General features: G+C 49.1%; 1 protein-coding gene and 1 pseudogene across 1 annotated transcript; both read right to left on the bottom strand.

Annotated features, from left to right (window-relative positions):
- Positions 1-1,291: 1,291 nt before the first annotated feature.
- CENPV (centromere protein V) lies at positions 1,292-13,847 on the bottom strand. Its single transcript, XM_042967401.1, has 5 exons — positions 13,411-13,847; positions 10,663-10,761; positions 9,265-9,334; positions 3,017-3,131; positions 1,292-1,694 (listed from the first exon to the last, which is right to left on the bottom strand). The coding sequence occupies exons 1-5, from the start codon at positions 13,806-13,808 to the stop codon at positions 1,570-1,572; spliced, it is 807 nt and encodes a 268-aa protein (XP_042823335.1). The 5' UTR covers positions 13,809-13,847; the 3' UTR covers positions 1,292-1,569.
- A 4,214-nt stretch (positions 13,848-18,061) lies between these two features.
- Positions 18,062-18,801, bottom strand: LOC102950667 (annotated as a pseudogene).
- Positions 18,802-19,176: the final 375 nt, after the last annotated feature.

Below are 19,176 nucleotides of genomic sequence, written 5' to 3'. Positions count from 1 at the left end.
TGCTTCATTTAAAAATACAGACTCAGTTGGGGCGCCTGGGTGGCTTAGTTGGTTAAGTGACCGACTTCGGCTCAGGTCATGATCTTGCAGTTTGTGAGTTCGAGCCCCGCGTCGGGCTCTGTGCTGACAGCTCAGAGCCTGGAGCCTACTTCAGATTCTGTGTCTCCCCGTCTCTACCCCTCCCCTGCTCACGCTCTGTGTCTGTCTCTCAATAATAATTAGACGTTTAAAAAAAAAATACAGACTCAGGGTGCCTGGGTGGCTCAGTCGGTTAAGCGTCCGACTTTGGCTCAGGTCATATCTCAGTTTGTGAGTTCGAGCCCCACACTGAGCTCTGTGCTGTCAGGACAGAGACTGCTTCAGATCCTTTGTCCCCCTCTATCTCTGCCCCCCACCCCACTCATGTCTTTCAAACATAAGCATTTAAGAAATTGTAAATAGGGGCACCTGGGGGGCTCACTCGGTTGGGCATCCAGTTTCAGCTTAGGTCATGATCTCACAGCTCGTGAGTTCAAGCCCCACGTCAGGCTCTGTGCTGACAACTCAGAGCCTGGAGCCTGCTTTGGGTTCTGTGTCTCCCTCTCTCTCTGCCCCTACCCCACTCGCATGAGTCTCTCTCTCTCTCAGAAATAAACATTTTAAAAAGTTGTAAATAAACAGTAATATATATATATGTGTGTGTGTGTGTGTGTATATATGTGTATATATATGTACATATATGTGTATACACAAACACATACATATATATAGAGAGAGAGAGACTCAAAGTTGTTCTTTAATGTGTACAGAGATTCAGTTTTGCCAGATGAAAAGTTCTGGAAATTGGTTGCACAACAACGTGAATGGACTTAACACTGCTAAACTGGACACTTGAAAATGATTAAGATGGTCAATTTCATGTTATGGGTATTTTACCCCAATTAAAAAAAAAAAAAAGAAATCAGGGGTGCCTCAGTGGCTCAGTTGGTTGAGCATTCAACTCTTGGGTTTCAGCTCAGGTCGTGATCTTGTGGTTTCATGAGTTTGAGCCCATCACACTCTGCACCGGCAGGGTGGAGCCTGCTTGGGATTCTCTCTCTCTCCCCCTCTCTCTGCCCCTTCCCCACTTGTGCTGTCTCTCTCTCAAATAAATAAATAAACTTAAGGGAAAAAAAAAAAAAGATTCTCTCTCTCCTTCTGCCCCTCCCCCCTTCTAAAATAATCAATCAATCAATCAATCAATCTGCTATTAAATGACTGGCCTCAGAAGCAAAATCAAAGTGCAAAGACAATGATAAACCGCGGCAACTGCTTTCATGTTAAAAATATTTATTTTTCTAAAAGATCACACAAAAGTTGAGAAGAGAAAGGATACCAACTAGCCTACATCAAAATCTGGGCTGAGGAAGGACAAAGAGCTGCCTAAAGAAACTGGTAGCTGGAACGAACTGCGAACATCCAGATGGCCGCTGGCCAACAGAGCCGGTGGCCCCAGTCAGCCACATTCACGAGCACCACCGAGGTGCAGCGGGGACAGCAAAGCTGCTGGCCCCCATCGTTCCTCCTTTTCAGGAAGGGCGAAGCAGGAGCTCACTCTTTAGACATGTTCTTGATGGTCTTGTGCTCCTTCATGGCCTTTTCCCAATCGGTGCCATTGAATTCCTCAATGACCACACTCCGCACGGTGCCCTCATCTAGGCAATGGGGGGCGATTCCTAGGGGAGGTGACACAGAAAAAGCAAGGTCCCAGGTGTGAATGACAGCAGGTACTGTGCTGGCTCTTGGACAGACCCACACCCACAAGCGTCGCCGTACTGCCGATCCGTGTATCAACAGCGACACGCTGGTAAAGCTTTGCTTTCCTCACCTCTCAGATGGGGACCAGACTTCCTAAACCAGGGATGCCAAGGTTGGATACCACTCAGTGCCACGCCGAGAGTACAAAGATTCAAGCCTAGAACGATCTGACTGGCGGCCTGAAGAATCCACAGGCCTCTTCCAGGGTTTAGATAGAACTTCCTAAGCATTAAACACTTGCCCACCTTTATAGGATCTTATACCTTCCGAAAGCCTTTCTGGATTAAGGCAGGCAGGAAGGCCTCTCCACGGGACAGATGAGAACAAACGGGAGCTGCTGAACAAATGGGGCAGGGAGGACAAGGGTGCTGTCACGCCCCGCCCCCAACCATAAGGCACAAAACCGCCACGGTCACAGCGGCCCCACCACAGCTCTGGAGGGCGCCAGATCCCAAGGAACACCTGCTGCTTCCCACTCAACTCACACTGCATTTGCGGTCATCCTGAACAAGCGTCCAAAGCTTGCTTCCTCTCCTCAGACCCTAACTGCACCTGAAGAGGGGCTTGGGGATTCTGCTGTGTGTGTTTGAAACAAACGGAGTATTTTAATTTTTTAACATTTTTATTTATTTTTGAGAGATAGAAGACAAAATGTTGAGTGGGGGAGGGGCAGGGAGGGAGACGCAGAATCCGAAGCAGGCTCCAGGCTCCGAGCTGTCAGCACAGAGCCCGACTCGGGGCTTGAACTCACAGAGCTGGAGTCGGACGCTTAACCAACTGAGCCACCCAGGCGCCCCAATTTTTTAAATGGCATTATCAATCCTCCACATTCTTGCCTCCTTCACTCCCTTAACCATCACGGGTGTTAAAATTCCCTCCCCTCCCCCCCCCCTCCCCCCCCCCCCCCCCCCGCGCCCCAACCCCGGCCCGTCTCCTCTTCTCTGTCCACCTTTTAATGTCAGCCCCAGCGACACGCAGCTCTGGCAGAGCCGGCCCAGGAAGGTTTCTGGGCGAATGACCAGAGCCAACCTTCTATGCCATCATTTGAGAAAAAAAAAAAAAAAAAAAGAACCTTGGCTGAAAGAGCCTTGTTCTTCCATAAGACGCGTGTGGAAGGGCCCGGCCAAGCAAGAGGCAAGCCAAATAGGCCCGCGTTGACCTGGAGCAGCCACACGGCGCGTCTCCGTGTCCTCCCACCCCCACCCCCACCCTGCGCTGGCGGCCCATTCCCTTCACTTACCGAAGCCTCCAGGGTTCGAGCGGGGAGTGTAAAAGCTCTGAACGCCGCATCTCTTACAGAACGTGTGCTGCGCCTTGTGCGTGTTGAACGTGTATGTGGTTATACTCTCTGCTCCCTAAGCAAGAACAGGCAAAATAGATGTTCTCCTTTTACAAAGAGGTGTTTTTTTTTTTGTTTGTTTTTGTTTTCTTGGTCATCAAAAAAAATTAAATCTTTTAAAAGGCTCAACGGGGGGCGGGGGGAAGCCCTTTTGTAGGGCTTTCAGGATTATGAGGACATGTCCAATCTCCCGCAGAGACTGGAGGCGGCTCCGGGACAAGGGCCCACCTACGCCGCCCAGAGACACGTCGGCCCTGAGCGTGGCAGCTCACGGCTTCTCTGTCAAGTGCGTTGCCGAACAACTCAGCCTCAAGCGGTCCCGGATCCACGGCAAGACAGCACGTCCCGTCAATGTCAGGAAGAGAAAATGCCCGCCTTCCGGGCCTAAAAGGCTCACCCCAGGGACTGGCTCTCCCTGTCCCCAAACAGCACTGCTCGAGATCTTAAGACAAGTGTTGATTTTACTGGAGTTCATCTACTAAGGACAAACTAGGAAAAGAATATTTGCCAGACATCACGGTCAAAGGGCTAATTTCCTTAATGGATAATACAAACGGGAAACTGGGCAGAAGGACACGAAACCGGGCAAACAGAGAAAAGGGAAAGGAAATCACTCTGCCACCTATGAAATGATATTCGCGCTCATAAACTGCAAGGTTATTTTTTTCACTGGCAGGTGGGCCAAAATAAAAGTTGGTTAACTTGGTACACGCGCTCTCAAATACCAGCCATGGGGACGTAAATTGCTAACATTTGGCAACATCTACCAAAATTGAAAAACACATCCTTTAGCACAGAAATTCCACTTCTAGAACTTTATCCTGCCATCAAAATTGCACGTCCATCCAAAGGTACGTACGTAGATACTACAGCACTGTTGAAAACAAGGCTACAGATAATTGGAAAAACGGAAAACGGCCATCAACAGAACACTGGTCACAGCAATGATGGACACCCATGAAACGGGGACACTGCAACTTTTAGAAAGACTGAGACAGTTCTACTTCCAAATACTAACATGGAACAAACTCCAAGGTTGAACGTTAATTGAGAAACGAGGTATGAAATAACTTGTGTAGATTATCATTTCCATTTTATTACCCTATTTGTTTGCGTACGTATGTATTTATTTGACCATTTCTGTTGTTTTCTTTTAACGTTTATTTTGGAGAGAGAGACAGAGCCAGACAGAGCACGAGCACGGGAGGGGCAGAGAGAGAGAGGGAGATACAGAATCCGAAGCAGGCTCCGGGCTCCGAGCCGGCAGCACAGAGCCCGACGCGGGGCTCAAACCCACGAACCATGAGATCATGGCCCGAGCTGAAACCGAGAGTCGGCCGCTTAACCCACTGAGCCACCCAGGCGCCCCCCCCCCCCAACATACTCCTCTTAACCTGACCTCTCGGTACCAGTCCTTCCTTTGTGAAACGGGTTGTCTGAGGACACCACACTCGACCGACTTTCCTCCGTCCCCCGGTGGCCATCCTTCTCAGGCCCCTCCGCCCAAGCCTCTGAGTGTCGGCAACTCAGTGTCACAGTTCAATGCTTCAGCAGCGGCAACTCCGCTCGCTGTCAACTCCAGACCGGCGCCCCCAGCTGCCCGTTTCCATCTCCGTCTCGGTGAATGTCTACCCCGTCCTCAGTTGGACTTTTCCGAGAAAGAATCCCCGCGGCCAGCGCTCCCGCACGCCTGCTCCTCCCCCGGGAGCTGACCTCACCATCGCCGAGCTGCTGCTCGGGCCCCACAGCGTGGATGTGACTCCGACGCCTCTTTCCCCCTTCTCCACGTCCACCCTTTGTCTAACCCCGTTCACCCTTCCCCTGAAGCGGTGGCTCTCCGAGCGTGGTCCCAGGACCGGCAGCATCACCGTCACCCGCGAACTTGCAAGAAAGGTCAATTCTTGGGCCTCCCCTCCCAGCCCTACGGCGATCTCCTTTAACACGCCCTCTGGCTGACCCTGCACGCCCTGAAGCTTGAGAGCCACCGCTCGGAAATAAACCCCAAATATCTATTTTCTTTCTGTCGCCATGACTACCACCCCAATCCAGGCTCCCGTCACCTCTCCCTTGGCCCCCCCCCCAGCAACCTCCTGGCTGCCTGTCTCCGTGCTTACCCCCTCACAATCCATTCCCCACACAGCCGCCAAAGCGAGCTTTGAAATCGTCCAAGCGGGCCTTGTCACCACCCTGCTCGAAACCCTCCACGGGCTTCACACGGTCTCCTTGTCTGGTCCCGTTTCTGTCCCTGATGCCATCTGGGTCCGCTCCTTCACCTGCACCCCACAGAGCACCCGTCTGGCCGCTGTTGAGCTCCTTAGACGTGCCAAGCACGTGCCCCTCTGCGACAAGCATTCCCTTTGCCTGGGACACTCTTCCAGCCCCGGCCCCCCCCCACGTCTTCACCATGTAAACCCCAGCCAGACCTTCCCTAACCCATCTACACTAGCCACCCAGCAACCTTCTATCACATTGCTCTATTTTAACTTTCCACGTGGCCTTACTGGACTTTTTCTTATTTATCTGTCTGCCCACCTAAAACACATAAACTAAGAGAACAAGGGCCTTGTCTGTTGAGTTGGCTGCTGGGTTTCAGTGGGTCGGTGCTGGGCCATGCGGGGTGTCCCAGAAATACTTGTTGAATGAAGAGGTTTTGCACTTAATTAAAAATCAAACAAACAAAATCACTCCTTCCACAGGCTAGGGCTGAGTATGTTGCTCTAGGGCACCAGGAAAATGCAGTAGTGGCAGGCCTGAGGAGGAAAAAAGTATCAATTCCAAGACCCAAGAGCCAATGGCTGTACCTGCTGACGCCTTCGGGAACCATCTGTCACAGGTGCTCAGGGACGAAGCTGAACTGGGGCCACAGCCTCCAGCAGGCTTCCGAGGAGAGCACAGTGGCATTCTCCGGGTTTACGGGAAAGATGGAGAAGTGTGCTGCCCGGGCGTGCCCCTCCTCTCCCGGGCGCCCCCACAAAGGATCAAGGGGCAAACAAAGAAAAGGAGACAAATAAGCCCCAAGCGTCTGGGATTAAAAATCTCACTAACCAGGAAAGACCATCACTCATTCATTCATTCACTCAGGTTTTCCTCCCAGACCCCGAGGGCCTGTTCGATGCCACGCCCACAAGACCGGAAGCTGACAAAAGGTGGCACTTGGGAGACCCTAATAAAGGAGACAGACATGGAAACACAGTATTACACCAAAGCACAGAGAAGTCTGTCAGACCACAGGAGGGGCAACGGGGACCGAGGGTGCAACTGAATCCCCATCCTACCCCGTATTAGCACCGGTGTGCCAAAGCCTTTTTTAAAAGGGTTATATTCTTTGACCAGAGATTTTATTTCCAAGAGAATTGATCCTAAAGGAATTGCTAAATTACCAAAGATTTATACACAGGGAGGTTCATCACAGTGTTGTTTGTAACTGGGGGGAAAACTGCACTCAACCTAGAAGTTCAAATACAGGAATATGGTACATTCACGTAACAAAATATGCTGCAAATACAGGAATGGCAGTATAGATACATTAGGAAATGACTGGGTGGGGGGAGAGGTTCAGGGGCTGAAGGACAATGGAGGGAAGATCTACTTTTGTACCTTTCAAAACCTCCACCCAGCACAAAAGAGTTCCCCAAAATAGTAAAGTTAAAACATGTTTAAATCAGCAAGATCCATCAACATGCTGCCTACAAGAGACTCACTTCAGACCTAAGGACACATGTAGAAGGAAAGTGAAGGGACAAAAAAACATTTACCATGCAAATGGAAGCAAAAAGAAAGCTGGAGTAGCAAGACTTCCATCAGAAAAAACAGACTTTAAAACAAAGAGACGGGGCGCGCCTGGGTGGCTCAGTCGGTTAAGTGTCCGACTTCAGCTCAGGTCATGATCTCGCGGTTTGTGAGTTCGAGCCTCACGTGGGGCTCTGCCAGGAGCCTGCTTCAGATTCTGTGTCTCCCCCTCTCTCTGCCCCTCCCCTGCTCATGCTCGCGCGCGCGCACGCGCGCGCTCTCTCTCTCTCTCACAAACAAACATTTAAGAAAAATTTTAAAACAAAGAGACAAAGACACTACAAAATGATAAAGGAACGATCCAACGGAGTAAATAATTGTAAATATCTATGGACCCAACATGAAAGCACCTAAATTCATCGAGCAACTATTCACAGACATAAAGAAATGGACGGTAATACAATCATAGGGGAGGCCTTCACGTCCCACTTATGTCAATGGATAGATCACTTGGACAGAAAATCAACAAGGAAACAGTGCCTTTGAAAAATAATTCGAGCATATGGCACTGAGTCTACTTCTGAGCCTCTATTCCTTTCTATTGATCCACATCTCTGACCATGTAACACTACCCTGATGACTACGTCTACACAATAAGCCTTCAGGTCAAGCGGAGTTACTTTGTTCCACTTCACTGTTCTCTGTGGAGATTGTTTTAGGTATTTTAGGGCCTGTGTGTGTTTCCCAATAAATTTTATAGTTAATCTTGCCTATGTCTGCAAAAGGCCTCCTGGGGTTTTGACAGAAATTGCATTAAACCTATAGGCAGGCAGGGTGGGGAGAAGGAACATCAATACTATGTTGCCATCCACAGACACATGGTGTCTGTCCACTTACCCAGTTCTTCTCAATAACTTCATCAACCTTCTATGATATTCAGGACACAGATCAGGGAAGCATTTTGTTAACTGAACACCTAAGTATTTAACTTTCTTTGCATTACTTCAAATGGTATGATGGTCTCAATTTGTTTCTTAATGTCCATTATTTGTATTGGAAATGCACTTGATTTTGCAAACTGGGATATAATTCACACACCATAAAATTCACCATATTAATGTTTATTGCTGCATTATTTACAATAGCCAAAATATGGAAACAACCTAAGCGTCCGCTGATGAGTGAATGGATAAAGAGGTACGATGTACAGACACACACACACACAGACAAACACACACACACGATGGAATACTATTCAGCCATTACAAAGAATGAAATCTTGCCATTTGCGACAGCATGGATGGACCTTAAGGGAATTATGGTAATTGAATTAAGTCAGAGAAAGACAAATACTGTATAATCCCATTTACATGCAGAATTTAAAAACAAAACAAAAAACTAAGCTTAAGAGAACAGCCAGTGGTTGGCAGAGGCAAGGGGGTGGGTGGTCAAAATGGGCGAAGGAGGTCAAAAGCTACGAACTTTTGGTTACAAACAGGCCTGGAAATGTAACAGCATGGTGACTATAGTTAACAATGCTGTTGCTGTGTATTTGAAAGCTGCTAAGAGAAGAAATCTTAGTCCTCATCACAAGATGGGGCACCTGGGTGGCTCAGTCGGTTAAGCGTCCGACTTTGGCTCAGGTCATGATCTCACCATTTGTGAGTTCGAGCCCCACGTCGGGCTCTGTGCTGATTGATGGCTCAGAGCCTGGAGCCTGCTTCGGATTCTGTGTCTCCCTCTCTCTCTGCCCCTCCCCTGCTCATGCTCTGTCTCTCTCTCTCAAAAATAAATAAAACATTAAAAAAATTAAAAAAAAAAAAAGTCCTCACCAGAAGAAAAAAAATATTCTGTATGGCGGTGACAGATGTTAACTAGACTAACTGTGCTGACCATTTTGCAATATATACAAATATTGAATCATTATGATGTACCCCTGAAACTGTTATATATCAACTATACCTCAACAGAAATTTTAATTCATCATTAAACAAAGTTTTTAAGTCATCCATTTTTCATGGGGAAATGATAAAATGTTGGTTATACAACAGAAAAAAAAGATAAAATCCTACTCTGATAACATATACAATATTATTATTATTTAGTTGTATTTACCCACATAGAAAATAATACACGAGGATATATACCCAAATGTAACAGTAGTTACCTTTGGTTGATGGGATTTGGGTAACCGTATTTATTTTTTGATTTTATTTTTAACGTTTCTACAGTCACATCAAACCTTCATCCAAAATCTCAAGGGGGAAAATAATATAGCCTTGTAGAAATACACGTGAAACCTGGGGTGACAAGGAAAATGAAGGCCCCCTGAAGAGGTCCTGCTGTGCTCCCCGAGTCTCGCACTCCACAGGGGACCCGCCGGGAGTCAGGGGCTCCTCCCACCTGCTCTTAGCACTAACCTTCAGGAGCTTGAAGCGAGAAGCTGGGACAATGAAGTGTCTATTCTGTTTCTTCTTGCAAATGCTGCAGCTACAAAAAAAAAGAGCAGTTCCCAGATTGTGAAACCAGCACCCCCCCCCCCCCCCGCCCCACCAGTATGTCCCCAGAGGTGAAGCCCCTGTCAGCACCGTTCAGGGAAAGGAGAGCTCACGCAGATGGACGGGCCACCGGGGGTCTCGGCTCAGCGGTCAAAGCTGCATACCCCTCGGAAAACCGGACCATCACGACCACATTCCTGCTGCCTACTCTCCCACACCACCCCCCCCACACACCCTATTACAGTGAAGGGAACTGCTGGGTTCTAGAAACACTTAGAAAACAAACGTCAGGCATGGGTACCATCTTATGCCTCCGGGATCCCCACACCTAAATCGGACAAGGCGGTTTGGGTTTCCTGCTTCCCCCTCTGTACATCACAGAAAGCCTGGCCTCCGAGTCGGATGAATCCTCGGAATGACCATCTTCGGAATCAAATCTAAATCCCCCTTTTCCGTCCGCCTTTGAGAAAAAGGTCGAATTTCATATAGAATCCTCTAACAGACTGTCCCCACGGTGCTGCTTCTCCAATCTGGACTCCACCGCTAGCAGCCTGGTCGGTTCTCCATGCGAGTAATTCCGTGGTGTTTATGTATCATCCCTATGTGATTCAGGGACTGCACCGTCGAGGGGGCAAAAAAGGACCGGATCCCGTTGAACAACTAGTTGCCTGCTAACTATGGGTTCAGAAGCCACAGCCTGTCGTGCCTTTGTTTTATGACAACTGGCCTGGGAAGGTGCTAGAAGCGGGCCCTCCGTGAATCCTGCTGGGACCATCTGCCTCATCCAGAACAGAGCCCGAGGGCCTGGAGCATGGAAGCTTCCAGGTGTGCACAGCCTCCACTCGTATCCCCCCGCTTACCCCCACCTCTAGACTCCTGTGAGGACTGTGCCCAACCAAGGCTTGTCATTCCGTGCCCAGCCTGACCTGCCTCCAGCTAACTGCTCCGTGTCAACCCTCCACCAGTACAGTCTGAGGGGTGATGCTGGGAGGCATAAGCCTGGAGGGCCCTGCTCTGTGTCACCAGGGGAATGTACTGTAGGAGTGAGCTCGCTTGTGTGTTCGCTCTCTCTCTCTCTCTCTTTCTCACAGAGCAGGCTCGGTTATTTTTAGCTTCCCCCCATGTTTAAAAAAAATATATTACCGAAAACGTCTAGTATATACAAAAGGGGAAAAAAAATAGAAGGAACCCTTACGTACCCATCACCCGAGGCCAACAGCGATGAGCTGGTGGCCAACGCTGTCTCCCCGGTACCCTGACTCCCCAGATGATGTTTTAACTCTCAAGTCCCCGCCAGCAACTCGGGAAGAGAAAACTCACTTGCAGTCAAAGATGTGCAAGTCCGCCGAGGCCCAAACTTCAAAACGAACCGCCCCACAGTGGCAGCCTCCGGTGTGTTTCACCAGGCCCTGGTATTCGCTACGGGAAACAAAAAATCAGAAAGATAAGGAGTTCTGGACAGTCAGGCAGGACCTTGTTGCACAGCTCACGCTTTCTCTCTCTCTCTCTCTCTCTCCTTGTTGGAACAAGGAAGCAGGATGGGACAAAAGTCTTCTCTTGAGGAGGTACTGGCAATGCTATAAAAGAAAGGCCTTTTATAAAGGTCTTTTTGATGACCTCTCGTTTAAAAAATTTCTTATATTCTATTAGGTCGCAAAAATAAAACATTCCAAAAATATGCACCATGGGACTTGGGTAGAGGATCCTGATCCCACCCACTCAAACATGTGTATTTACATGTCGAAGACTTACCTGGATTTTTTAATTTTAATTTTTAAATGAGCTAGACACCCGGGAGAGAACAGTGAGATACAGCAGACAAGGCTCCTGGCCCTGGCAACCATAGGCAGCCATCAAAGAAATGACCCAAGTAGTATTTAAGGGACTGTGGTAGTACAAACCGCTAGGAAAAAGTAAAACGAGGGGACCTGAATCTGGTAGTTGGGAAAAGGCTTCTTCTGAGAAGAATTCTGGAATGTTTGCTACACTCCCCACCAGTATCTTGCATATACAGGACTCTTTACAGAGCTATACGTACACATTACATTCTTTTTAAGTTTATTTATTTATTTTGAGAGAGAGCGAGCACACGAGCGAGGGAAGGGCAGAGAGACAGTGAGAGAGAGAATTCTGAGCAGGCTCCATACTGTGAGAGCAGAGCCCCATGTGGGGCTTGAACCCACCAACCATGAGATCGTGACCTGAGCTGAAACCAAGAGTCGGACACTTAACCAACTGAGTTACCCAGGCGCCCCATATGACCTGCTATTTTAATCCTTTTAAAACATATATAAGCCAGGCCCTTAACTGAACTTTATTAAGCTTGATAAATAACATCAAACTGCACTCCAAAAGGGCTGAACACTTCTCAGCAATGAGAAAACCTTTCACTGTCCCTGCTCGAGGAATAATTACTGGAAAAAACAACATGCAGTTTTATTTTGCATTTTTTTTTTTTTTTGGTTATTCCACATTTCTTTACAGGTTGAATCAGTGAACTTGTATTTAAAATCTTTTCTGCACATACAAATAACGCTCATTGTAAAAAAAAAATTAAAACATTACAACATTTGATAATGTTAAAAAAGAAAGCCTCCTATAATCTTAACACCCGGAGCGATCCACAGTTAACTATATGCAATAGATTCCTGCAGACTTCTTTCTATACAATAATATTTTCACAAAGCAGTGCGGAGTTATGCATTCTTTTTGCATGTAAGTTAATTTAGTGAGTTTTGTTTTTTTAAAGTAAGTGTATGCACTCAAACCAATCTGACAGGTAAAAACAAAACAAAACGAGCTCCCTTGTCTGTTATCAACATTTTAAAATCATTTTCTTGACCACTTATCAAGTTTGCTTTAAAGTAAAAATTTACCACAAGTTTGAGTTTTACATTTCATGGGGTCTTCATAGCCCTTACACCTAGCAATGGGCAGCACATCATAGGGGCTCAAAAATGTTTAATGACGAATGTAAAAAAAAAATGTTCAGCCTGCAGTCCAAGACGATAAATCAGAAAGTGAAGCACACAGGTAACCAAATATTTCACCTCCGAGAAGACGCACCCTAACCACTTTCTTCTGGATTAAGGACAAAAGAACATTTTTTGATCAAGAAAAGGCGTAACCCTCGGGTTGTTATGCAATTGTTAGGTCGGCCTGGTTTTTCCTGTGGTTTCGACTGCTCTTCGTAATTCATAAAATCACGGACACGGAGCTAGACTATCAGGGTGCTAAAATATTTCTCCGCAGCACAACTGTCCTACGGGGCAGGGATCCAGATGCTCCGGCAGCCGCTGCCGGAGTTCATAGCTGGTTTCTAACACCACGGACACTCTGAAATCCTCCCCTGGCCCCATCCGTCTCGGGTCCTGGGGGTTCTTCTCCCGCTGGAGCAACGCTGGGGGAGCGCGAAGGAGAGCGGGCCACCCAGGGGCATCGAGGCCCCCCTCCCTCCGCTTAGGTACCCGCGAAGCCGTCCCGGATGCCGAGCATCTCTTCGCGCGCGCTTCTCTCGGGATCAATACCCCCTCCCCCGCACTCCGCTCCCTCCCAGGGAGCGCCGGGAACAATAACGGGATCTCGCCTCCCGGTTGGCTCCAAACTATTCCAGCTTTTCTGCCCACCCGCCGGCCTCTCCCTGCCCCCCTCTCTCCAAAAACACGTGCGCAAATATAAAAAGCGAGCCGGGTAGGAGCACAAAGTCGTGGGCTTTATCGTCTCCTCGCTGGGAAAGGCCCCCGCACCCTCGGCGCGCCCAGACGAGGGACAACGTCCCGAGCACGATGGCTGTCCCCGGGAAAGACCCTTTGTGTCCCAGGACGCGGCGCGGCTCTCCTCACGCTCCGGGACGCAGTGCCCCGTCAAGGGCCGCACGCCGGCCCCGAGCCAAGCCTCGCGGCCGTGCCACTTAGAGACGCGCCCGGTGCTAGCACCCGGGAACGCGTGGGTCACGGTGCGGGAAAGGACGCGGAGCCGAAAACCTGCCCCGGCCCGCGCGGCAGCCGCTCTCGCGCTGAGGGCGTCCGCGTGGCGCCGGGTCCCGCGCCCGGCCCCGGCCGCACTCACAAGGTGTCCAGCAGCAGCTTGGCGGCGCCCTCGAAGGTGAGTCTGTGTCGCTTCTGGAACGTCTCCCAGCGCTCCCGCTGGTCGCCCAGGTCGGGCAGCGAGGCAGCGGGCGAGGCGGGGGGGGGCGGCGGCGGCGGCGGCGGCGGCGGCGGGAGCAGAGGCAGCTCCGGCGGCGGCTGCCCGGGGCCCGCCTCCTGGGCCCGCGGCGACGCCTGCGTCGGCCGCCGCTTCGCCGACGGCTGCCTCGCCGCCGCCCTGCTCTCGCCCCCGGCCTGGCCCGTGGAGCGCCGGGAGCGGCTGGCGCTGGGGGCCGAGGGGGCGGCCGCGGGGGCCCCGGAGGCTCCCGGCCGCTTCTGCACGCGTGGCTTGGCGGCCGCGCCGCTTCTCGCCCGCCGCATGGCTCCCGCAGCCAGGCGCGCAGGCCTCGCCGCCCGCGCGTCCCCCGCCGCCCCGCGCGTCCCCGTGCCGCCCCGCGCGCGTCTCCGTCCGCCAACCAACCGACCCGCCCAGGGGGCGCTGCACCCGCGGCCGGGGCCCCGGCCGGGGGCACCTGGCTGCCCCCCTTACCCCTCCCCCCGCCCCCGGGGCTGCAAGTTACAGCCCACGCTCTCCCGCCCGCCTCAGGGCCTGCACCTGCCCGCTCCACCCTGCAGGCCTCACGGGACGGCGCCTCGGGCCTCCGCTCGCGACACCCACAGCCCACTGGCACCTGCGGAGGAGACTCCGTCCCCTCTGATTCCCTACATTCTTGACCTGGAGAGTCCAGGGTCAGCCCTGAATGCACAGCCACATCGGAGCGGCCAGCCTGGAGTAACTTCGTCTCCAAGAGGAGGGCAGTACCTACCTTGCAGGAGCCATCGTGCACCTGAAATGAGCTCATGCGTGTAAATGGCCAGGCACCTGCTGTCTGCCAGACAAATAGCAGCTGAAATCGTGGCTCTTAAACTTGGTCTCTCTTGCCAGATTATGAAACAGATTTTTTTAAATGTTTATTTGTTTGAGATAGCGCAAGTTGGGGGAGGGGGGTAGAGGCAGAGGCAGAGGCAGAGAGAAAGAGATTATCCCAAACAGGCTCCGCACTCCCAACGCAGACCCGTCCCGGGAGCTGGGGCCCACGAACCAAGAGATCATGACTGGAGCGGAAACCAAGAGTCAGACATCCAACTGACTGAGCCACCCAGGCCCCAACAGATTGTTTTTTTTTTAATTTAGTAAATGAATGAACGGCAGCAAATCCCACAGTTAGGACAGCGCCAAAGTTTCAAGACAAAAATCACAGGAACCACTGATGGCGCCCAGGTATTTGCTAAACCTATTCCTTGCTCTATTTTATTCCTATCTTCAAAGAAATACCATTTTCTTTTACTCATTCTTCTACTGTTTTATTTTCTACTTCCTTAATTTCAACTTTCCTCTTTATTAACACTATTTTTACCTTATTAGTTTAATAGTTTATTGAATTAAATACTTTATTTTTAGTATTTTTTGGTAACCAAAATATTAATGTTTATTTATTTTTCAGAGACAGAGACAGAGCAGGAGTGGGGGAGGGGAAGAGAGAGAGGGAAACACAGAATCTGAAGCAGAATCTGAAGCAAGCTCCAGGCTCTGAGCTGTCAGGACAGAGCCGGATGCGGGGCTCAAACTTGTGAACCCAGAGATCATGACCTGAGGAGAAGTCGGACGCTCAACTGACTGAGCCACCCAGGCGCCCCGGTAAGCGAAATATTAATGACTGTACATTTTCCTCTGAGTATGGCTTTAACTGTGTCCAATAGAGTTTCATACGAAGTGGGTTTTTTTTTCTTAAAAATTTCCAAATAATCTATAGTTTCAGTTTTTCCTATTTTCTTTATTGAAGGTATGTATAGTTTATATACAGCAAAATGCAGATATTTTAAAAGCAAAGCCTATGTAACCACCACCAGTTCAAAGATAGAACATTTCCAGCACTCCAGAGAGCTTCTCTCAGGTAAAAGAAAACAGGGGATTCCTATCCTGACTTCTATCACATAGGTTAGTTTTACCTATTCTTGAAATTCATCTTAGAGGGCGCCTGGGTGGCTTAGTCGGTGTCTGACTTTGCCTCAGGTCATGATCTCATGGCTCGTCGTTCACAGGTTCGAGCCCCAAGCCCCGTGGGTTCAAGCCCTGGGTTCAAGCCCTGAGCCCCGCATCGGGCTCTGTGCTGACAGCTCAAAGCCTGGAGCCTTCTTTGGATTCTGTGTCTCCCTCTTTCTCTCTCCCTGCTCACATTCTGTCTCTCTCTCAAAAATGAACGTCAACAATTTTTTAAAAAACATCTTGTACTCTTTTATGTCTTCTATCTTTCACTCAGCATAACGTTCTTGAGAACCATCCATGCTGTTTTGTGTATCCATTGTTTTTTTAATTACTAGGTAATATCTGACTTCCAAGTACATCGCAGTTTATTCTCCTGCTGATGGACATCTGGGTTGTTTCCAGTTTGGAGACAGTTAGGCAAGGAAGCTGCCATTTACATTTACTCTCGTGTACAAGTCTTTCTGTGAACCATTTCACTATATACATGGGAGTGGACTTGCTGGGTCCTAGATTATGTTTTTGTAAGAACTGCCAGTTTTGCAGAATGGCTGTTCCATTCTATACTCCACCAGCAATGTAGGAGAGCATCAGTTGCTTTACACTCTCACAACATTCAGTATTGTCAGTCTTGTTAATTTTTTTTCTTTTTTAATGTTTATTTATTTTGAGAGAGAGACAGCATCAGCAGGGGAGGGGCAGAGAGAGAGGAGAGAATCCCAGGCAGGCTCTGCTCTGTCAGCACAGAGTCCGGTGCAGGGCTCAAACTCAGGGAATATCTAGTTGTTGATCTACTTAGCTAACCTTACACCAAGGCCACTCTGTCTCACTTGGCTTAGTCTCGAAATCAGAGGAAGCCCTCCAGATTTGGTCTTCTCTGAGATTGGGTTAGCCTTTCTAAGTCCTGTGAGTTTCCATATAAACTATAGAATCAGCTGTTATCTCTACAACAACAAAAAAAAGCCTGCTTGACACTCTGTGCCATCAACCATTATCCTATGAAAATCACTCATTTTCTCAAATATACCTAACTTCATTCCATTAATTTATATTGTTTCACTACTACTCATCTGAGAGGTAGACTATTTTTTCCTATTATGCTAGTCACTCTTGATTGAATCAATGTTATTCCCAGGGTCAGTCACCTCTTTAATTGCCTTCTTCCTGGGTTCTGGATGTGCAATGACTCTGAATTGTTTTCTCCATTTCAAGCTACCTTAACGGTATGATGTGTTTACTTTTTTTTTTTTTTTTTTTTTGAACACAGTGAATCGCTCTTATTTCGGTATGCATCCACATCTCAGCATTTAGTGGTCCTGAACAGAAAAGTGGAAAAACGCAGCAATTTGCCAGGAAGTCAAGCCCGCCAATTTCGGGGATCTGCTGTGCACACCGAGTTCTTTTTTAATCCCTGCTGAGGACCGTGAGAAACAGCAGCACCAAAACCAAAGTATGCACCGAATTCAAGGTTCTTTTTGTTCCAGTTGCCACATTCCAAACTAGACCCAAACGGATTGCAAGATGACCGCATGAGAACCCTGTGTAAAACTTCTTCAATTTTTAAAAGCAAAAGCAATTGCAGGAAAAGAAAATTCATTCAGAGGGATCGTGTGTGCTTACCAGTGTCTTCTGCGGCCTTTCTCCAAGTTTAACCACCAAGAACTTTGAGAGCTGGCAGGTGTGAGTACCCCTGGTGACTGTTCTTTTCACTTTATCAAAACCTGAGCTAAAAAACCGCACGCATCAGCTGACGATGACAGCAGAGGGTGGCAGGGCTGAGGACCCAATATTCATTCCCAGGCTGGTGGAGAGTAAATGTGGTTCCAAAACTAAATGAGGGAAGTCAGAGACTCTTTCCAACCTTACCTGATGGCTTCTGGCCAAAGCAAGGAAGTATTCTGGAAAGTGTTGGGTGGTGATGGTACAAAAAGGGAGTTGAGGAGGAGGAGGAAGGAAAAAGCAGCACCCCTCGATTAAGGTGGGGGAGAAGATACGGGGAGAGCCCTGAATTCCTCACCAAAGGCCAATGTCAGAGGGGAGCAGGGGGGGTTACAATCTACGCTTCGGCCACGGGTGGTGGTGGAAAGTGAAGAAGGGACAATGGCTTGGGGGGGGGTGTGGTGGTGGGGGCATCATTTAAGACTTAAAAAAAGCAGGGGTGCAGCTGGAGCACCCCCACGCACCCAGCAGTAGTCCCACAGGCTGTGACCTGAAACCTTCACACCTACTCTATCTAGCAAGCCACCCCAAGCTGGAGGGCTGTTGCAGGGAGGGAGGGAGGGAGGGAGGGAGGGAGGCAGGCAGGCAGGCAGGCAGGGAGGCAGGGGGAGGAGAAGGGGAGAAGGCAGAGACCCCAGGCCATGTAATCAGCAGCAAGGTGATTGTGTGATGTGTCTTTTCACAGTTGAGTTAGATGTGCCCCACCAGTTATGATGGGAACCAATTTATGATGGGAACCAGAAGTTCAACTATGTGGACAGTGGTTACACTTGACAGGATGATTCCTTATAGCACAACTTATATATTTTAAATGGACAAAAAAATTAGTGTCGTTTACAGTATCTTAAGATAAATTGCCTTTGAACGGGAGCTTCCTTTCCAGTACTTTGAGGTCTACAAGACGTATCTAGAAAATTTACTACCGTGGAAAATGAAGACTGCTTAAATCGAATGGGAGGGGGGTAGGGGAGGGCCTGTGGTTTTTCTTTTTAATTGCTGTAACACTGTCCTTCGGGCGGCCGAGGGAGTTTCATGTTTTCTTTAGACGTCATTAGGCGCCGGAGCTCTTGCAGGACGACTTTGATGCTATATGGATTCTGCCATTTTGCTGGCACTGATATGGCTGTTGGGTCCACCACTCCATTAGAACTATTAACTCCATTCATATTAATTTTTGTTACAAATCTTACAAAGGGGGGGTGCTTCTGGGCATTTAGGTCCCCATTCTATTTTAAGGCTGTATATTCGGTTTTCATAAATTGTTCTTGGAGGCCCAATTATCATCCCTGTCCATCTTGTAAGTGTCATGTCTTCATCATCTTCTAGACCGCAGCTAACTGTGCCATCTCCTACTCCTTTCTGGCCTTCTTCCAGTTCTTCCAACGATCGAAAATTGCGACGGGCTTTTACTCCCCAGCCCGTGGTGGCTGCCATCTTGCGTCGCTGTCGCTCCTACTTTTTTTTTTTAAGATTTGTTTACTTTTGAGTGAGAGAGAAAATGCAAGCGGGGGAGGGGCAGAGAGAGAGAGGGAGACACAGAATCCAAAACATTTTACCTACTCATACCCCCACCTCTTAACCCAGATCAAAGGTTTAGAGGAGCCGGGTCGCCTGGGTGGCTCAGTTGGCTAAGCACCCGACTTTTGATTTAGGCTCAGGTCATGATCTCACTGTTCATGAGATCGAGCCCCATGAGATCGAGCCCCATGAGATCGAGATGACCCTCTTTGCTGTCAGTGTGGATCCTGCTTAAGATTCTCTCTACTCCTCTGCAGCTCGTGTGCACATACTCTCTCTCTCTAAAAATAAATAGGGGCGCCTGGGTGGCTCAGTCGGTTAAGTGTCCAACTTTAACTCGGGTCATGATCTCATAGCTCTTGAGTTCGAGTCCCACACAGAGCCTGGAGCCTGCTTCAGATTCTGTGTCTCCCTCTCCCTCTGCTCCTCCCCTGCTCGTGCTCTGTCTCTCTCTCACAAAAATAAACA

Source organism: Panthera tigris, chromosome E1 (assembly GCF_018350195.1).
Source record: "Panthera tigris isolate Pti1 chromosome E1, P.tigris_Pti1_mat1.1, whole genome shotgun sequence".
Lineage (NCBI taxonomy): Eukaryota > Metazoa > Chordata > Mammalia > Carnivora > Felidae > Panthera > Panthera tigris.
This window is presented reverse-complemented; position numbering and strand designations above follow the sequence as displayed.

What these genes read in the sequence shown, in the direction of transcription:
- CENPV (XM_042967401.1), bottom strand. Translation starts at nt 13,808, where the DNA reads ATGCGGCGGGCGAGAAGCGGCGCGGCCGCCAAGCCACGCGTGCAGAAG. An exon ending in TTGCACATCTTTGACTGCAA is followed by an intron (nt 9,335 to 10,662) that starts GTGAGTTTTCTC and finishes TTTTTTTTGTAG; the next exon opens with CTGCAGCATTTGCAAGAAGA. An exon ending in CTCGCTTCAAGCTCCTGAAG is followed by an intron (nt 3,132 to 9,264) that starts GTTAGTGCTAAG and finishes GTTCTTGCTTAG; the next exon opens with GGAGCAGAGAGTATAACCAC.